This window comes from Tupaia chinensis, unplaced genomic scaffold, assembly GCF_000334495.1.
Source record: "Tupaia chinensis unplaced genomic scaffold, TupChi_1.0 Scaffold000704_1, whole genome shotgun sequence".
Classification (NCBI taxonomy): Eukaryota; Metazoa; Chordata; class Mammalia; order Scandentia; family Tupaiidae; genus Tupaia; species Tupaia belangeri.
The window spans coordinates 79,356-96,851 of NW_006160227.1; the positions used below are offsets into that span (position 1 = coordinate 79,356).

General features: G+C 46.3%; 1 protein-coding gene across 1 annotated transcript in view; it reads left to right on the plus strand.

The window, feature by feature from the left end:
* Positions 1-17,496, plus strand: part of ATG7 (autophagy related 7) — a gene marked incomplete at its 3' end in the record, with an annotated part of 183,734 nt that overhangs the window by 54,470 nt on the left and 111,768 nt on the right. Inside the window, 2 exon segments of the mRNA XM_014592471.2 lie at positions 13,710-13,798; positions 16,718-16,839. Coding sequence (XP_014447957.1) covers positions 13,710-13,798; positions 16,718-16,839 — 211 coding nt within the window.

The following is a 17,496-nucleotide window of genomic DNA, read 5'->3' on the forward strand; positions in this document are numbered from 1 at the left end:
CATAGCTGACCACAGTTCAAGTCCTGGACCTGGTGGCTTGCTTTCTCACTTTCCGTCTCTCTCTCTCTTGCTGTCTCTCTCTGGTCAAATTAAAATAAATAAATAAATAAATAAATAAACAAACAAATAAATCTTAAAGAAAAAAAGAAATTGCATTAAAAACAAAAAGAAAAAAAGTTGTGAGGTACAATGATCCCCTTTCTGATAGAACCTGACATCTTCTGGGGAAGATGAGACATTGCCTCACATTCAAGGTAACTAGAAATTCAGGTCATGGAGGAGAGGGGCCAAAGAAGTGTACAGATGATCCTGTGGCTGTTTGTCTACACCCCATCTCTATTCCAGAGAGGACCGACAAGCTGTGCAGATTGGTGGCCTCTTAGGAACTTCACGACTGGAGCGGGCCTCCTGGCCTCTGGTTCCGAATATTCCCACCCAGCCTCCACCTCCACACTGCTGCCCAAATGCATGTGCTAACATGGAAAATCAAGTGTGTCACCCTCCTACTTGAAACCCTGTTAGGCTTCCTGTTGACTTCAGGATAAAGTTCAAACGACGTGTGTTGGCATTCAAGACCGCTTCAAGCCTGACTCTGCTTGTCTCTGCAGCCCGACGGTCCCCAGGATGCAGCCCATGATTTGGTTGTACCTGTGACCCGCAAGTGCCACCTGCTTTCTCCCACCTCTCTGCCTTTAGACATGTTGGTGTCCCTTCCTCACCTGGCCCTCAGTCATGCCTCCCCAGGAAGCACAGGCTGATGGCTTGCACCGTTTCCTACCCTTCTCCTCTGTTCCCGTAGCAGCCTCTCTGCCAGCACTGACCGAGCTCGAGCCCTGCCATCTCCGGCCCTGCAGCTCCAGCCAGCTCGTGAGCAACTGCAGCAGAGCCTCCATGTTTGACCCCACTGTGTCTTCAGAGTTTGTGGTAATGCCGGACACTGCAGAGGCACACAGTGGACAGTGCTAAGAAAGGGACAGAGAAATGCAGACTAGGGTGACCCAAGAAGACTTCAGGGCAAAGCAGGACTTGAAGAGATCCCTGAGAAGCGATTTCCAGCAACTCCAAACTTCACCGGAAGTCACTTCTGCTTTTATTACATTAACCTCTTCATCGCCTTTAGTGTCATTCCTCTTGTTTTTGAATCCGGTGTTCCTTAAATGGCAGTGTTATCCTGAAGGTTTTCACCTTCTTGCAGAAACAGGCATTCCTTTTAGTTAGAACTCCTAAGTCGTGCTCTGGTTTTGTGCTTTCTGTTTTGTTTTCTAGTTTGTTTACTTATTGAGAGGGAGCAAGTGGGAGAGTGGATGGGACAGGGAGAGGTACCCTTGGAGGAAGATGAAGGGAAAGGTAGGCCTTAGCCTGCGTGGGCAGGAGCCTGCGGGGCTGCTGGGTGGACGGCCCTCTCTGGTCCTGGTCAGTGGCACCGTTGCGTCTGGAGGCGGAGCCTTGTTTGAGGGAGAGGGTTCCCACCGGGAGGGCACACTGTTCCCTAGCCCCTGCAGCTACCGAGGGCTGAGTCCCGACCCCAGCCCCGGCCCCAGCAGAGCAGTCGTACACACTCATCACCACTTACCCTTCCATACCTGCACAGCGAGCATCCGTGTCCCCGTGTGACAGACGGGTGGGAGAGAGCTCTCGGGGATTTTCTGCCTCCCCGGGTCGGGTCGGGTTGGAAGGATTCCTGTAATGGAAACGCAGCAGCAGGCCTTCTCCCCAGCCGCCGCATGTGGTGGGAGAGTAGGGAGGCGAGACTTTGATCTTGACAGCAATGTGATGAGCTGACCCGCCGAGCTTCAGTCCCTCAGAGACAAGTGCGTGCGTTGGGCGTCGGAACGCCGGGCCGCACTTATGATCGAAAAGCACGTCCATGCCTTTCCCAGCGACCTCTCAGGAGCACCCCTCTCCTCATGGCCGTCTACGAGAGTTATCAGATGACGGGTATAAATAGGCTTCGTTTAAGTTTTACACACATGCTATAATTGTTTCCACTCTGTTTTCACTTTGTCAGTTTTTATGTTCAGAGGAAAACTTTCTTTATGACCCTCCGTCTCCAGACAAAGGTCCTGAGTCATACTGTGGACTCGGCCTTCACCAAAGAAAGACAGACTTTCTCGCCTTTTTTTTAAAAAAAAAACTAACTTTCTTTATTTCTCTCTCTTTTTCCTTCCTTCCTTCCCTTCCCTTCCCTTCCGTTCCCTTCCCTTCCCTTCCCTCCTCCCTCTCTCCCTCCCTTCCTCCCTTCCTCCTTTCTTTCCTTCCTTTCTTCCTTCCTTTTTTGACCAGAGAAGGATGGGGGTTGGGGAGGAGTGAGAAAGCAAGCTACCAGGTCCAGGACTCAAACCCCGCTCGGTCATGTAGGAGTCCAGCGCCCTTAACCACCATGCCACCTGCCCGCCCCGCTTTTTTGGTTTTTAAAAAAATATTTGAAAAAATGAGAAGTGGTCCGTCTGCCAGGGAAGGCCCTCCTGGGTTTGGCCGGGGTCCCAGGTGAGCAGCCCCTGGGCCTTCAGGAAGGGTTACCAGCCCGCTGGAGGTGCTTTCTTGGGATGAATGCCTGTGACGAATGCCATCGTCATGGGTTGTCCCTCACTTCTCAGATGACAGGTGGCTGTGACTGTGACTGCTTACTGCCAGGCTTTGACGTCTCTCACAGCTGCAAGTACCTCTGACGTTGTGACCCAGTACTCACATTTACTGTGCGTGCACGCACACACGCATGGTGGAGACACAGTCACAAAATCCTGCTTTACTTTAATAGGTGCTGTGCGCTCTGTTTTCTTTCTGTTCTGTTTTAAAAATTCTAGTTGTGACCCTCCAAATAATTGTAGAGTCACAAATAACTCATTCCCCTGTGGTCTGGGGAAACGTGGTGCAGCCAGAGTATGACCAGACTGTCCAAAAAGCGAACCGCACTAGCACAAATCCACTCGTGAGTTTTATTTCCAGCTATGTCTCTCTGTTTTTAAAAATCTCACCGAGTTCTTGAGCTATTGTTTTAAGCATTGGGATTTATTTTTGGAGAGGTTTTCGCTATAGGGCACATGTGCTCGCCAGAAAGACAGAGACAGAGAGACAGAAAGCGAGAAATCATCCCCCAGGGGGGATAGCCATGCCGCAATCCCTTCTTCTCCATTCTCCTCTCCGGATCTTGGGCACACACGCACACGCGCCTGGCATGAGTTTAAGCCACTGGGTCCGAGACTCGAACCATGGTCAATTACATGGGAGTCCAGTGACATAGCCATTATGCCAACTGCTGGCCCCAAGTATTGGGATTTTTTTTTTTAAAGTCAACTCCTTTGTATATTTCCTTCTAAGCTTTTTCTGTGCATTTTAAAAACAAATACTGTGTTCTGCTTTATTGTAGCATAAGAGTGCATAGTAGCATTACACTCTCATCAACATCCTTTCGTTTTAATATTTATTTATTTAAGTTTTGTCATAGGGTATGTGCACTCACCAGGGAGAGAGAAAGAGAAAGAGAGAAAGTGAGGCCTCACCACCCAGGAGTATGGTCATGCTGCAGTTCCTTCTCCTCCACTCTCCTCTCGGGATTTTAGGCACGTATGTACATGCACCCAGTGTGTTTTACAAGCTGATGGGTAGGGCGCTCAAACCGTGCAGTTGGCCTTGTGGGATCTAGCTTTCTTAACCTCCATGCCACTTTTTGGCCCAGCATCCTTTTTAATGGATGTATGATAGTGTATTATATCATGTTTTCGGCATTTCAGTTTTTCGTTGTTCTTCACAGTTAGGGGTCTTTTTGTATATGAAATCCACTCCCCACTTCATATTTTAATAACTTCCTGAGAAAAGAGTTCTAGATGTAGAATTACTGGGTTAGTGAGTTTGAAGTTTTTTTTGGAGAGGTTTTTTGCTACAGGGCACGTGTGCTCGCCAGAAAGACAGAGAGACAGAAAGCAAGAAATCACCAGGTCCAGGACTCGAACCGCGGTTGACTACATAGGGGTCCAGTGACATATCCACTACACTAACTGCTGGTCCTGAGTTTGAACTTTTACGGTTAAAATTAGTTGTGCACTGGTAAATGTTTAACAACAAGCTTCTGTGGGGGACCCCGATTTTATAGTGTTTGTTCATTTCTGCTATGCCAGAGTTTCCAGTACTTCTCCCTCTGCCCTCCCTCCCTCCCTCTCTCTCCCTCCCTCCCTCTCTCTCTCCTTCCTTCCTTCCTTCCTTCTTTCCTTCCTTCCTTCCTTTTCTTTCTTTCTTTCTTTCTTTCTTTCTTTCTTTCTTTCAGAGAGATGTTTGCTATAGGATGCGTGTGCTCACCAGAGAGACAGACAGAGTAAGAGAGAGAGAAAGAGAGAAATCCCTACCAACCCCCAGGGGGCTGGCCATGCTGCAGTCCCTTCTCCATTCTCCTCTTGGGATCTTGGGCACATGCACCTGGTGTGAGTTTTAAGCTGCTGAGTCCAGGCCTCAAAATGGAGTCAACTCTGTGGGAGTCCAGCGACGTAACCAGTACGCCATCTGCTGGTCTCCCCCTCTGGCCAATTTTAAGCTACTAATAATGAAGTCACAAAAAGAGGAGTCTTCACAGAGTTCATGTGAAATGTGTGTTCTGGAAAACAATGCACGGATTTCCATTTTGGGGGCACCAGAATAAACCTATACTTTAATTTCATTTTCCCACAAACTTTTTAAAATAAAAGCTTTGTTATTTATTCCTTCTATAAGCAAGAGAGACAGAGATAGGGGAGAGAGAGACAGCAGCACCCCCAACGGTATCTTGATGTTGCCACCCCACACCGGCCTTCAGCCAGCCCTGGATGGTGGGCAAAAACGTGTGCCTGATGTCCTCCAGACTTGAACCACAAACCTACTCACATGGGATCGCCGGGCAGAGTGAACACTGTAACTGCTACCATTGCCTGGGCCCTCCACAAACTTACTAAAATCCCCTTGTACAGAGTGGAGACATTTAGTAACAACTGGCTCCCACAAGCCTGTGCGGGCTGCCGTAGCACGACGCAGCTTCTCACAGCCAGCTCCCCTCCTGCCAGCCGCATAGCCTTCCTGGCGTCAGATGTGCGTATTTTACATATTCCGTGGGTTGAAAACGGACTTCATTTAAGTTCTTTCCCTCAGTGCAGTATCGACACCGCTTAGGGGCACCGTGACATGGCGTTGCCTCAGTAGTCATCCTGCAGGCCGTTCTTAGGGTTCCGTGCAGAAGAGCCCTCAGCACCGTCCCACTGCCGGTCTTCTGGGAAAGCTCGTTTGACTCCTTTGTGCTCCTTAGAGCAGTTATGGAAGATTGGGTGTTTGGGAAATGTAATTTCAACAACATTAGCCTTTCATCCTAGGGCTTTAACAATCTGTGAGCACGAGCCGTAAGCGAGGCGTAGCCATTTATATGCTATTAGTGGGGCTTTCTTCATGGAGCGGTCTGTGCGTCTTGGCAGCCGTCTGAGTGTGGAGTGCATTCAGTATTTGAATTTCTCTCCATACTTTTGAAACGTATCATCTCCTTTGTGCATTTCCTGCTACACCAAGCGCTTAGGTAATGAAGACAGCCGCTTGTCAGGTAAGCACGTTTTACAGGGTCGTCGTGACAACGTCGCCGGCTGACTGCTCTGACGTTAACAGTTTTGCTCCTTTTTCTTTCTCGTACTTTCTCAGCAAATGGCTTGGTGGACTGTAGCCAGGTCATGACTGCACCACTTCAGTGACTCGTGCGCTTCCAGCCAAGTAGAAAGGAACATTTATTTTGTAAACCTAAGCAAGTTTTTCTCCCCAGTTACACTTTGCTTCTTTCTGCTGATCCGTAATAGAAAAGGAAATGATTTTTCCCATTTATATGATTAATTCGTGATCAGTCAAGTTCAGAATCCAGAAGTCCTATCCAGTATTTATTTATGAATGCCATTAAAAAAAGTGTTCACCCACAGTGTAAGCTGGCCTACCTAGCATCGTCACAAGTAGTTCCTACAATGATCGAGGCCCCTGGATTGTTTTCTGAAGCACACGCAGACTGTGGGCTACCTTTGAATCCCTAGAGAAAGGTTAAGTGAAGGTCACTGTGGTATCAGATGGATCCTGTCATTCCTCTCTGACTGCCGCCTGCACTCACGCACGCCTCATATGGGTAGGAAAATTACCTAGAGCATTTTCAGGCTTGCCTCCTTTTGTGGATAAAGGATAGATTTTCCTTTTTAGTAGATGATTTCTGTGCTACATAGCTTATCTTAGGTCAGGTTGTTCTCAGAAGCTTACTCCTGGTCTTTTCTGTTCAAAATATAATTCTTTTTTTTTTTTTTTCTTTCCTTTCTTTCCTACCCTGTTGCCTTTGTACTTAATGTAAGAGATCTGCTCATGCTTTGAAATTAGGCATCCCCTGGTAGCATGCAATTGAACATTCTAACTAATCTATTTTGAATATCATTTAGTCCAGACTCGACTTATAGATGACAAAACCTAGACCCAGGGAAATAGTTGATAAACCAGAACGTACCCCCCTTCGTTTCTTTGCCAGTTAAGAAATGATAACCTTGAAACTGAAGAGAGATAGCCATGCAATGCTGATGGATCGAAGCGAGCAAAGAGGTCAGTGAAGTTTCTCCAGTGGGGTGTACCTCTGTCGTCATAGTTACCGTTGGTTGGCTCGGTCTCAACCTCTGGGCTAAGTGCAGGTAAGAGTTATCATATAGATGAGCAAATGAAGCCTAGAGAGGCCAAGTGAAAGGAGCCTAAGTTTCCGTGGCTACATTTGAAGATTGAAGCTCAGCATCTCTGTAGGACTGGCATTTTCTAGATTGATGCTGCTGAGTTCTCCCTAAATAACTCACTGAGTAGCCCTTAGTGGTCTGGAAGACTGAGGTTTTATACTCTGTAACCTGTTTAGGGCTCTTTTTTTTCTTTAATTTCTCTGAAGTTCTAGATACTAAAGCCAGTAGGGATTTTTTTTTTTTTTGAGAGATTTTTGCTATAGGGCATGTGCACTCGCCAGACAGAGAGAGAGAGAGACAAAGAGACAGAAAGTGAGAAATCACCCCCCAGGGGGGACGGCCACGCCGCAGTCCCTTCTCCTCCATTCTCCTCTTGGGATCTTGGGCATACACGCACACGTGCCCGGCATGAGTTTAAGTCATTGGGTCTGGGACTTGAACCTCAGCTGACTAGGTGCGAGTCCAGCGACATAGCCATTACGCCAACTGCTGGTCCCAAGAATTGTAAATACTTTTTTTTTTTTTTGAGAGGTTTTTGCTTGCTATAGGGCACGTGCGCTCGCCAGACAGAGAGAGACAGAGAGACAAAAAGTGAGAAATCACCCCCCAGGGGGGCTGACCATGCCGCAATCCCTTCTCCTCCATTCTCCTCTCGGGATCTTGGACACGCACGCACACGCGCCCGGTGTGAGTTTTAAGCCACCGGGTCCGGGACGCGAACCGTGGTTGACAACGTGGGAGTCCAACGACATAGCCCTTATGCTAACTGCTGGTCCCAAGAATTGTAAATACTTTTGATGGAATAAAAATATGTGCGGTTGGGAACCAGCAGTTAGCATAAGGGCTATGTCGCTGGACTCCCACGTAGTTGACTGCGGTTCACGTCCCCGACCCAGTGGCTTAAAACTCATACCGGGCGCGTGTGCGTGCGTGCCCAAGATCCCGAGAGGAGAATGGAGGAGAAGGGATTGCAGCGTGGTCAGCCCCCCTGGGGGGTGATTTCTTGCTTTCCGTCTCTATGTCTCTCTCTGTCTGTCTGGTGAGCGCACGCGCCCTACAGTGAAAACCTCTCCAAAAAAATATATATATATACATATATATGTGCGGTTTTAGTGATGATTGCCGAGTGTCATTTGTCTGACAGATGTCTGTCACTACTGACAGAAGGGAACTTAGTAAAAAGGCGTGTCTGGTATAAGAGGGGCAGGAGGTGGTGGCCACCTGGACCAGACGAGTTCAAGGAAGACGACTTCGTAATTCAGAGGAAGCCCTAGGCCAACTTATTCTCAGCATTTTCTTGCTTTTCCTTGAGACCCTCTGTTAGGCCGTACTCTCCCATTCTCACCCACGAGAATCCTATTGTTCAATGTCAGTGGGGCCCATCAGTGATGGTGGGTACTGCTGAGATGTCCTGCTTGAGGCCAGTAGGAGGCGTGATGGTTAAGGCTCTGGACTTGCACGTGGCCGACCTTGGTTTGAGTCCTGGATCTGGTGGCGTGCTTTCTCACTCTCACTCTCCTGCTCTCTCTCTCTCTCTCTTTATTTCTCTCTGGTGAGTGCACATGCCCTATGGCAAATTAAAAAATAATAATAATAATAAATTTTAAACATTAAATAAATAATTCTTTTGACTTATTTATTTATTTGAAGACGCCATGCTTGAAGGCTAGAACCACATGAGAGGCCCAGGCCCAATTCTTGGTCCAACCTAAGACCTAGGCGTGGTGGTGGGAGTGATTTCAGGGGGCGGAGACGGGGTTGTGAATGCGAGGCTGACCTGGGTAACATGTGCACCCTGGTCTGAAACGAGAGCCAGGCGTGTAGTGTGCCCGTCACTCCAGTGGGGAGGCTGAGCCCGGATCATAGCATGGCGAGACTCTGTCTGGAGGAAACCTTTACCAAGGTACAAGAAATGCCATTGGATGGAGGAACCGTAGTGCCGAGAAAGGAAAGGGGAGGAGCTTGGTGGGTGCCGCCGCTGCTCTGCAGGCTCGCTTCCGGCCTCTCGGTGGACGGACACCTTTCCTTCTTGAGCTGCCTCCCAGGACCCCTGTCCAAGGGCAGGTCAGGGTGTATATCAGGGCCTGGCCAAATGTTCCAATTCTGTCATTTATTTACCACGTTCAAGGGATCTTCAGCAAATTCAGAAACTACGTGTGGATTTCAAATTTGGTTTTTGCTCTAAAATAAATTTGTACTTTGATTCTGTCTTTCCGTGAACTTTTTGTAGTCCCCACATATTCGCTGAGAGTCAGGTACCCTGGTAGGTGTTAGGATGGAAAGATGAATGTGCCAGACGCTGCCCCTGCCCTCATAGAGCTTCTAGGCCAGCCGCGGAAACAAATTGCAATCTCTTCGGCGTTCCCTTCTAGTGGTAAAATCCCTTTTGCTTTATATTTTCATTTTTCTAGATTCAGAGTTTCTTATAGTTATGTTTGTTTAATGTGGTGGTGTTTTTTTTTTATGTTCAAAACTATTTTTTAGTTGCCAGGGGTTGTGTACACTCACTGGAGAGAGACAGAGACAGAGAGGAAAAGTGAGAAAGCATGGTCATACTGCAGTCTTTCCTTTTATGTCTCTCCTTTTGGCGTTTGGAGCATGCATGCAAATGCACCGGATGTGTTTTCTAAGCCACAGGTCTGGGACTTGAACTGTGTAGTTGGCCTTGTGGGGTCCAGTTGCCTTAACCCCCAGGACACTAACTCGCTGTATCTTCAGTTTTCTTTGAAGTCTGTGTCTTTATGAGTTAGGGTAACAGAGAGAGACAGAGATACAGCACTCCCACAAAGATCTTTATGCCATGATCTGCCCCCGGATCCAACTAGCTCTGGGTCACGTGCACAGGAATGTTCTGTGAGCTCAGGGAGGTCTCCAGCCACGCACCAGGAACCTTCCATGTGCGTCTGTCTCATAGAATGCTGTGTATTACCACCGTCTGGCCTCTTTTCTGTTCAGTTTGGAACTGCATTTATAATCCACGGTGCCTCTGAATCAAGAAAATAGTGGTTCATCAATTGCAGGAAGGAAAAATATAGGGTGGGATGAACCCTATTTAACAAGTATTCATTTTAGCCTTAAACTCTAGACAGCTCATGGCGAAATGGCATTGTACATCAGAATCGCACATGGTGAACACTGGGGGGGAGGGGGGCAGGCGTTTTCATCAGTTCAGCAACCTTCCAGCCAGTTCTGACTAGGTAGTCAGAGAAACTGCTACAGACGATCAAACGGGGGCTTTGCAACCTGGCTGCATGTTCCATTCACCAGGATCCTTTAAAACAGTGAACGCTTCAGCTGAGCCCCAGACGATGAAAGTGGAACCCCTGGAGGTCAGAACCAGGCAGGGATAGTTTTGAAAATTCCCAGGAGGTGCCCAAGCACATTCGGATTTGAGAACCAGGGCTGTGGAGGGTTGAGAAACTGAGCAGCGCTTCAGAAACTCCGATGGGCCTGTGGGTCACCTAGGTTCTAGGGAGGGGGCCCTGAGATTGTGTGTTTCTGACTGGTCCTGGGGGTGCTTCTGCCGCTGGGCCATGGACCACATGTTCAGGAGCTGGGAAGACAAGGAGACAACCCAAGAATATTCAAGGCAGTGAAAAATAGCCCCAGAGGAGATTTTTCCTTCTGTCTGCAAGAGCACTCTCTCTCGGTTCCCAAATTCAAGTCCGTGTTCTGAGCCAGCTGTGTCAGAATTACTCAGGAACTTCACACAGATCCAGATCCAGCCATAGACCCAGCTGGGCTCCCCAAAGGAGACTGAGTCAGCCACAGCGATATGGGTGGCACTGTGCATAGGCTGGGCTTTTTATGTGCAGCACCATCTCATTTAACCCTCACAGTCTGTGCAGCAGCTACTGTTATCTTCCCCATGATTCGGGTTTAAAAACAAACACACACTGAGACCTGGAGAGGTTGAATGCTCTGCCCCTGGCCACTCATTTAGTAAAGAAGCTGTAGCAGAGTGGTCTTGCTAAGCTCTGTTTTAAAACATTTCCTATAAGAGCCAGCAGGTGGCGTAGTGGTTACGGCACTGGACTCCCATGTGGCTGACTGCGGTTTGAGTCCCATACCTGGCGGCTTAAAATTCATGCTACCATGCACATGTGTGCATGCCCAAAATCCTGAGCAGAGAGAGAAGGAGAAGGGATTGCTGGGTGGCCATCCCACTTGGGGGGTGATTTCTTGCTTTCTCTCTCTCTCTCTGTCCCTGTGTCTCCAGCGAGCATGTGTACCCTATAACAAAAATCTCTCAAAAGAAAAAAAAAAATCCAATGGGCTGCCCATGTTTTATCTCCCTGTGGAAAAGAAAATCTTAAAGCAGGGTATTTCCTGAAAGGGTGACTAGGTATGAACCTGTTTGTATGAGATTAAATACGAATCTCTCTGTTTGCATTTCAGACATGAAACTGCATCTCGACAGAAAAGGTTTCAGTTCAATTTAAAGAATATCCTTGAGCTAATGTAATCATCATCCGATAAGACAATAGTACAATTCATTTTCCGAGATTTATTGAGCCCAGTTGAAGACCACTTAATTGTCCTTCAGCAGAAAATAGAAGAAAAGCTTTTTGTACATCAAATTTTGTACAGCGGTACAATGGAATGCCATTCAGCCATTGCTAACAATGGTTTAGAACAACATTTACTGGCATGAAAGAGCATTTGCAACATTATAAGTTCACAAACAGTATTCATAGAATGATCCCAGTTTTTTGTTTGCTTGTTTGTTTTTGCTATACGGCATGTGCGCTCGCCAGAAAGACAGAGACAGAGACACAGAAAGCAAGAAATCACCCCCCCAGGGGAGATGGCCATGCCACAATCCTTTCTCCTCCATTCTCCTCTCAGGATCTTGGGCACACACGCACACGCGCCTGGCGTGAGTTTAAGCCACCGGGTCCGGGACTTGAATCACACTTGACTACATGGGAGTCCAGTGACATAGCCATGACGCCAACTGCTGGTCCTCCATTTTTGTTTTGAAGTTGTAGTAATAAAAATATATTTAGGCCAAGGACAGAGCTATGTGTGGTTATACACCACGATGTTAATAGTGGTTCTCCCCGGATGGATACTCCTTTTTTTTTCCTCATCTGAATATTTGTTCAGCTCCTGCTCTGTGACTGACGCTGTATCTCGAATGCTGGGAAGTAAATGAAAGTGGTTGGGCTGATTTAACCTTTTCAGAACTAACTGGATCTAGATGAAACAAAAATAGATGTCAACCATGTTTTTATTTTAGCCCAGGCTATTTTTCTAAGGGAAATGAGTGAGTTAGTTATGGTTTTCTGGGAGCCAGCAGGTGGTATGGTGGTTAAGGTGCTGGACTTCCATATGGCTGACAGCGGTTTGAATCCCGGACCTGGTGGCTTGCTTTCTCATTTTCTCTCTTTCTCGGTCTCTCTCTGGTGAGTGCATATGCCCTGTATCAAGTTAAAAAAAATAATAATTACAAGCATAAATGAAATTAAATAATAATTTTTTAAAATGTGTTTTTCTGCCAGCTATCTTCCTTCCTTTCTTCTTTTTGCCAACTCATCCATCCATCCATCTTTTCATCATTCAACAAGCATTTCCCAAGTATCGGGCATGTGCCTACGAGCTGCTCATGGGGAAATGACAAACGTACTTTCTGCTCTCTAGACACTCCTCATCTTCCTTTTTAAAAACAATACACTTTTGGGGGCCCGTGGGTGGTGTGGTAGTTAAAGCACTGGACACTCCCTCATGGCTGACCATGGTTCAAGTCCTGGACCTGGTGGCTTGATTTCTCACTTTCTCTCTATGGTCAAATTAAAATAATAAATAAATAAGTAAATACAGTTAAATAAAAAATAACTCTTAAGAAAAAGAAATCGGTGAAAAAGAGAAACCTTCGTCTTCATTTTCTTATTTATTCCATTATTGAGTTATGTCACTGTGGACTCACCATACCCTTTTTGTATTTTGGGTTATAATCTAGCCCTATCGTATTTATTATGTTTTAGGTTATAACATAGCACTATCGTATTTATTGTATTTGGGGTTATAATCTAGCCCTATCTTTTTGCTGGTCAGGTTGTTCCAGCCTCGGGCACTGAGAGCTCTTTTTTTATTTAATTTTTTTTAGAGGGAGAGTTTTACGTGTGTGTTCTCTAGAGAGACAGAAAGTGAGAAATCTTCCCCCGGGGGAGGGGGGATGGCCACGCCGCAATCCCTTCTCCTCCGTTCTCCTGTCAGGATCTTGGACATGCACGCACAGGGCCCAGCATGAATTTTAAGCCACCAGATCTAAGACTTGAACCACAGTCGACTACGTCGGAACCCAGCAATGTAATCACTATGTCATCTGTTGGTCCCTCATTGTCGTTTAAGAGGAGACTGTGAAAAATGTTCTACATAATGTACCAAGAGCTATGGCAGCGGAGACAACAGGGTGACTACTTCTACCAAGGGAAGTCTTCGCTGAGGAATCGGTATTTGAAATTGAGGAGAGTTTTCCGGATGGAGATCAAGACTAGGGAGCATGAGGGGAAAGGAGTGCGAGGGAAGCAGATGTCAGCATCGGGGACACCTGGCTCTTTCATTCGATCTGACTAGATTTACAGTGGCCCTCCTTCGATCTCCTTTCGTCAGTGTAGCCATTTTTACAGTGTTGTGAAGGGAGACTTCGCTAGGTAAGCCCTGACAGCTCACGGCCCTCCCTCCCGCCCTGTCTATCTTCCCTCCGGGCTTTCTTCTTTCCCATCTTTCTTCCTTCTAAGTGCATCTAGTTCCCAACCTGCAGGATCGTTCCCTCACCCACCGCAGGCACGGAGGTGTGGAGAAGACTTCGGCAGCCCCTGCCACTAAGAATTTTATATTCTGTCTCGAGCGAGATCTTCGCTTTCTTCTTTTCCTTTTAGCCCCTCTCCAAGTGTGTGATTTTTAATGCGTAATAGAAAAGTCGAACAAACAGAAAAGCCCAAGAGGAGCTCTTAGCCATCTGTGAACCTGGCATGACACCTGACTCACTCAGAAAATCTTTTCCGTCCACAGGTAACGATTGGTGTGTATGATCCCTGTAACTTAGCCCAGTACCCTGGATGGCCCCTGAGGAATTTTTTGGTCCTAGCAGCCCACAGATGGTATTTACAAGAGTCTGTCTGTCTGTCTGTCTTTGTTGTCTGTTTTTGATGCTGCCTCTGCTCATGTCTGCATCTTTGTTCTTCACACGCATTTCTTCATTTCTGGCTTGGCAACCAGATGAGAAATCAGTAAGTCAGTGAGACCTTATTTCCGCCATTAGCAAGCCCTTCTGCAAGTCCGTTAGGGGGCTGCTCACCCCACCCAGAGCGTACTAAGGATACCTCGGGCTCTGGTAGGGTAGGGAGCCAGAGGGCCCGACGCTGAATTCTGTAGCTCTTCCTTCCCGGAGCCGTCTTGGTTGCTTTCATATAAGACATTTCCTGGTGCTACTCTTCCTTCCTTTTTCCTAACCCTAAAATAATATTAGATCATTAGGAAAGTCATGACATATTTTTTTTCTATGCAAAACTGCATCATGACTTTTCTGACCACCCAATAAAACAGAGGTTAGGTAAAAGACCAAGACACGTTTGAAAAGATGCTCAACATCATCCGTCTTCAAGGAAACAGAATTAAACCATAACGAGCTAGTTCTCCGTATCTACCAAAATGCCACACCACGTGTGGCTGGAGACGTGCAGCAGTGGGAAAATACCAGGAGGCTTGCAGGTTTCTACCGAAGCTGAGAATCTCGGTGGTTGAGCAGTTTCCTTCTCAGGTGCATTATGCTCGGAGCTTCATGCATAGATGGAAGCAAGACACATTTATAGGAACATAGCAGCGTTATTCTTGTTTTTGTTTTTTTGAAAGGTTTTTGCTATAGGGCGCGTGCACTCACCCAAAAGACAGAGACAGAGAGACAGAAAGCGAGAAATCATCCCCCAGCAGGGATGGCCACACCACAATCCCTTCTCCTCCATTCTCCTCTTGGGATATTGGGTATGCATGCCCACGCGCCTGGTGTGAGTTTAAGCCACCTGGTCCGGGACTCGAACCGCGGTCGACTGCATGGGAGTCCAGCAACATAGCCATCACGCCAACTGCTGGTCCCGCATTATTCTTTTTTAAAAAAACTATTTATTTAATTCTATTTATCATCATTATTATTATTCTCAGTTTGACCAGAGTAAGTCTGAGAGAGAAAGTAAGAAACCAGCCACCAGATCTGGGACTTGAACCACCGTCAGCCACCTGGGAGTCCAGCACCTTTAACCACCGTGCCACCTTGTAGCAGCATTATTCTCAAGGCCCAAAAGCTGGGACTAACACACATGTCCTTCCACAGTGAGATGGGTCATAAATGGTAGGATGTGCGGTGTAAGGGAGCTCTGTGTGGCAGGGGCTCTGGATGAACTGCTGGCGCGTGTAAGCATAGATGGATTCAAAGAGCATCATGTTGGATGAAGTAAGCTGGATCTAGAAGAAGCCATATTCGGAGCCAGCAAGTGGCGAGGTGGTTAAAGTACTAGACTCACACATGGCTGACTGTAGTTCAGGTCCCAGACCTGGTAGTTTGCTTTCTCACTCTCTCCCTCTCTTTCTTTCTGTCTCTCTTTGGTCAAATTGAAGTATAGTAATAATCATAAATAAAGTAAATAATTTTAAAAAATTTTTAAAGAATTAAAATAAAAAAGAATATATAGTCTCTGATTTCCCCTTGTGTAGCATTCAAAATGGTCAAACCAAGGTATGGCTTTAGAAGTCATGGGGACACTTAAGTATCCTATCATCAGAGCCATATAATTGAAATAAGAACATGGAAATCATTAATAATTATATTTTCCTATGCACTTTTTAATGAACCTAATTTTTAATTGTAAAAAAGAGGAAACTGTTTAAAATATATATATTCTATTGTCTCAGGATTTTGTGAGTGTTTAAAGCATCCAAGTTCTTCTTTGTATTCATATACATGATTTTAATTTTATGTCTCAAGCATCTGCTTTTGTGAGTGTTTAAAGCATCCAAGTTCTTCATTGTATTCATATACATAATTTTAATTTTATGTCTCAAGCATCTAAAATAAAAACTGATGTCATTTTAAAAAATAACTTAGAGTAGTCTTTACTTTTAAAGGGGGCGATTAATGACTAAGAGAAGACACAAGACAAGCTCCTATATTTTATTTACTCTTTTTTTTTTGGCTAGAGGGTGTGTGCACTCTCCAGAAAGAGACAGAGAGAGTCAATGAGAGGGAAAGTGAGAAATCATCCCCTGGGGAGGATGGCCACTCCTCAATTGCTTCTCTTCCTGGGATATGGGCATGGATGCACATGCACCTGATAGGAGTTTCAGGCCACCAGGTCCGGGACTCAAACTGCAGTCAGCTCCATGGGAGTCCAGAGCTTTAACCACTACCACAACACCTGCAGGCCCCGCAAGACAAGCTCCCTCACACTTAGGATTCCTGTGCTTTCTTCTCTGCCTGCCCTGCTTACATAACCATGTTTGTTTACACATATAAAAATAGATGATATAAATTAGAATTGTCCCCAGAGGGAGACTAGTGATCCATCACTTATTTGGGTGGTAAGTCTCGTCTCAAACGGGCCTCCTAATTACCGACCGAGGTGCCGTGTTGTGATAACGGAAGTTCAGGTGGGAAGAAGGTAGACCAGAAGGACCCTCTACTCGCAGGTTCTTTTTCAAAGTCTCGGGAGCATCTCTTCTTTGTGTTGAAAAGATTCATTGGTCTGAATTATTTATGTGCAGTGTGATTGTTATATAAAATTCACCTTAGAGAGTTATCATAGGCAATTCATCTCCTAAATGCGTAGACAAAGGAAGCCTATGTGAATATGTTCAGAATTTCTCAAAGGTTAAGACCATCCCCTGAGGGTGTCAGGGAGGCATAATTACAATGAACTGAATTCTCTGCAGCTGGTTTGCTGAAGGTCTTACGGGAGCTCTTTTTTTTTTTTTTTTTTTTTTTCTTCCTTAAAAAAAAAATGAAATGAAACTGCGGGGTCTGACAACAGGAGTAGCAGTTTCCAGTCTGTTGAAGTCCTTTGCTTCCGTGACCGCACCATGCAGGGGGCAAGAGAAGTTGCCCACAGCATCATCTTCGAAGTGAAGCTTCCAGAAATGGCATTTAGCCCAGGTAATTGGCTGCTCTTTGAGAATGCATATAATTATCATTTATCAGAAACGGGATCGGGTTTACTTTCTTTTCATCTCTTCACCATGGCAGCCGAAGGGAGAGGAAAGTACCAGTCCTACCGCTTTGTCAACGCCAACACCTACCTCGAGCAGAGGGCACGTTCTGCTTTTCAGACGGGAACAAAGGCAGAGATTGTTGCCAGGAAATTTTCTCCAGGCACTTCAGTCTTGAGAATTTTTTTTTTTTTTTAAGAGAGATTTTTTTGCTATAGGGCAGGTGCACTTGTTGGAAAGACAGAGAGAGACAGAAAGTGAGAGATCACCCCCTGGGTGGGTTGGCCACACTACAATGCCTTCTCCATTCTCCTCTCAGGATTTTGGGCATGCATGCACACATGTCCGGGGTGATTTTCAAGCCACTGGGTCCGGGACTCAAACTGTGGTTGGCCATGTGGCAGTCCAGTGACATAATCATTATGCCATCTTTTGGTCCCCAAGTCTTGAGGATATTTTTCCTCTAGTTTTCATTATTTATTTATTTATTTAGGAGAGGTTTTTGCTATAGGGTGCGCGCGCTCACCAGAAAGACAGAGACAGAGAGACAGAAAGCGAGAAATCACCCCCCGGGGGGGATGGTCACGCCGCAATCCCTTCTCCT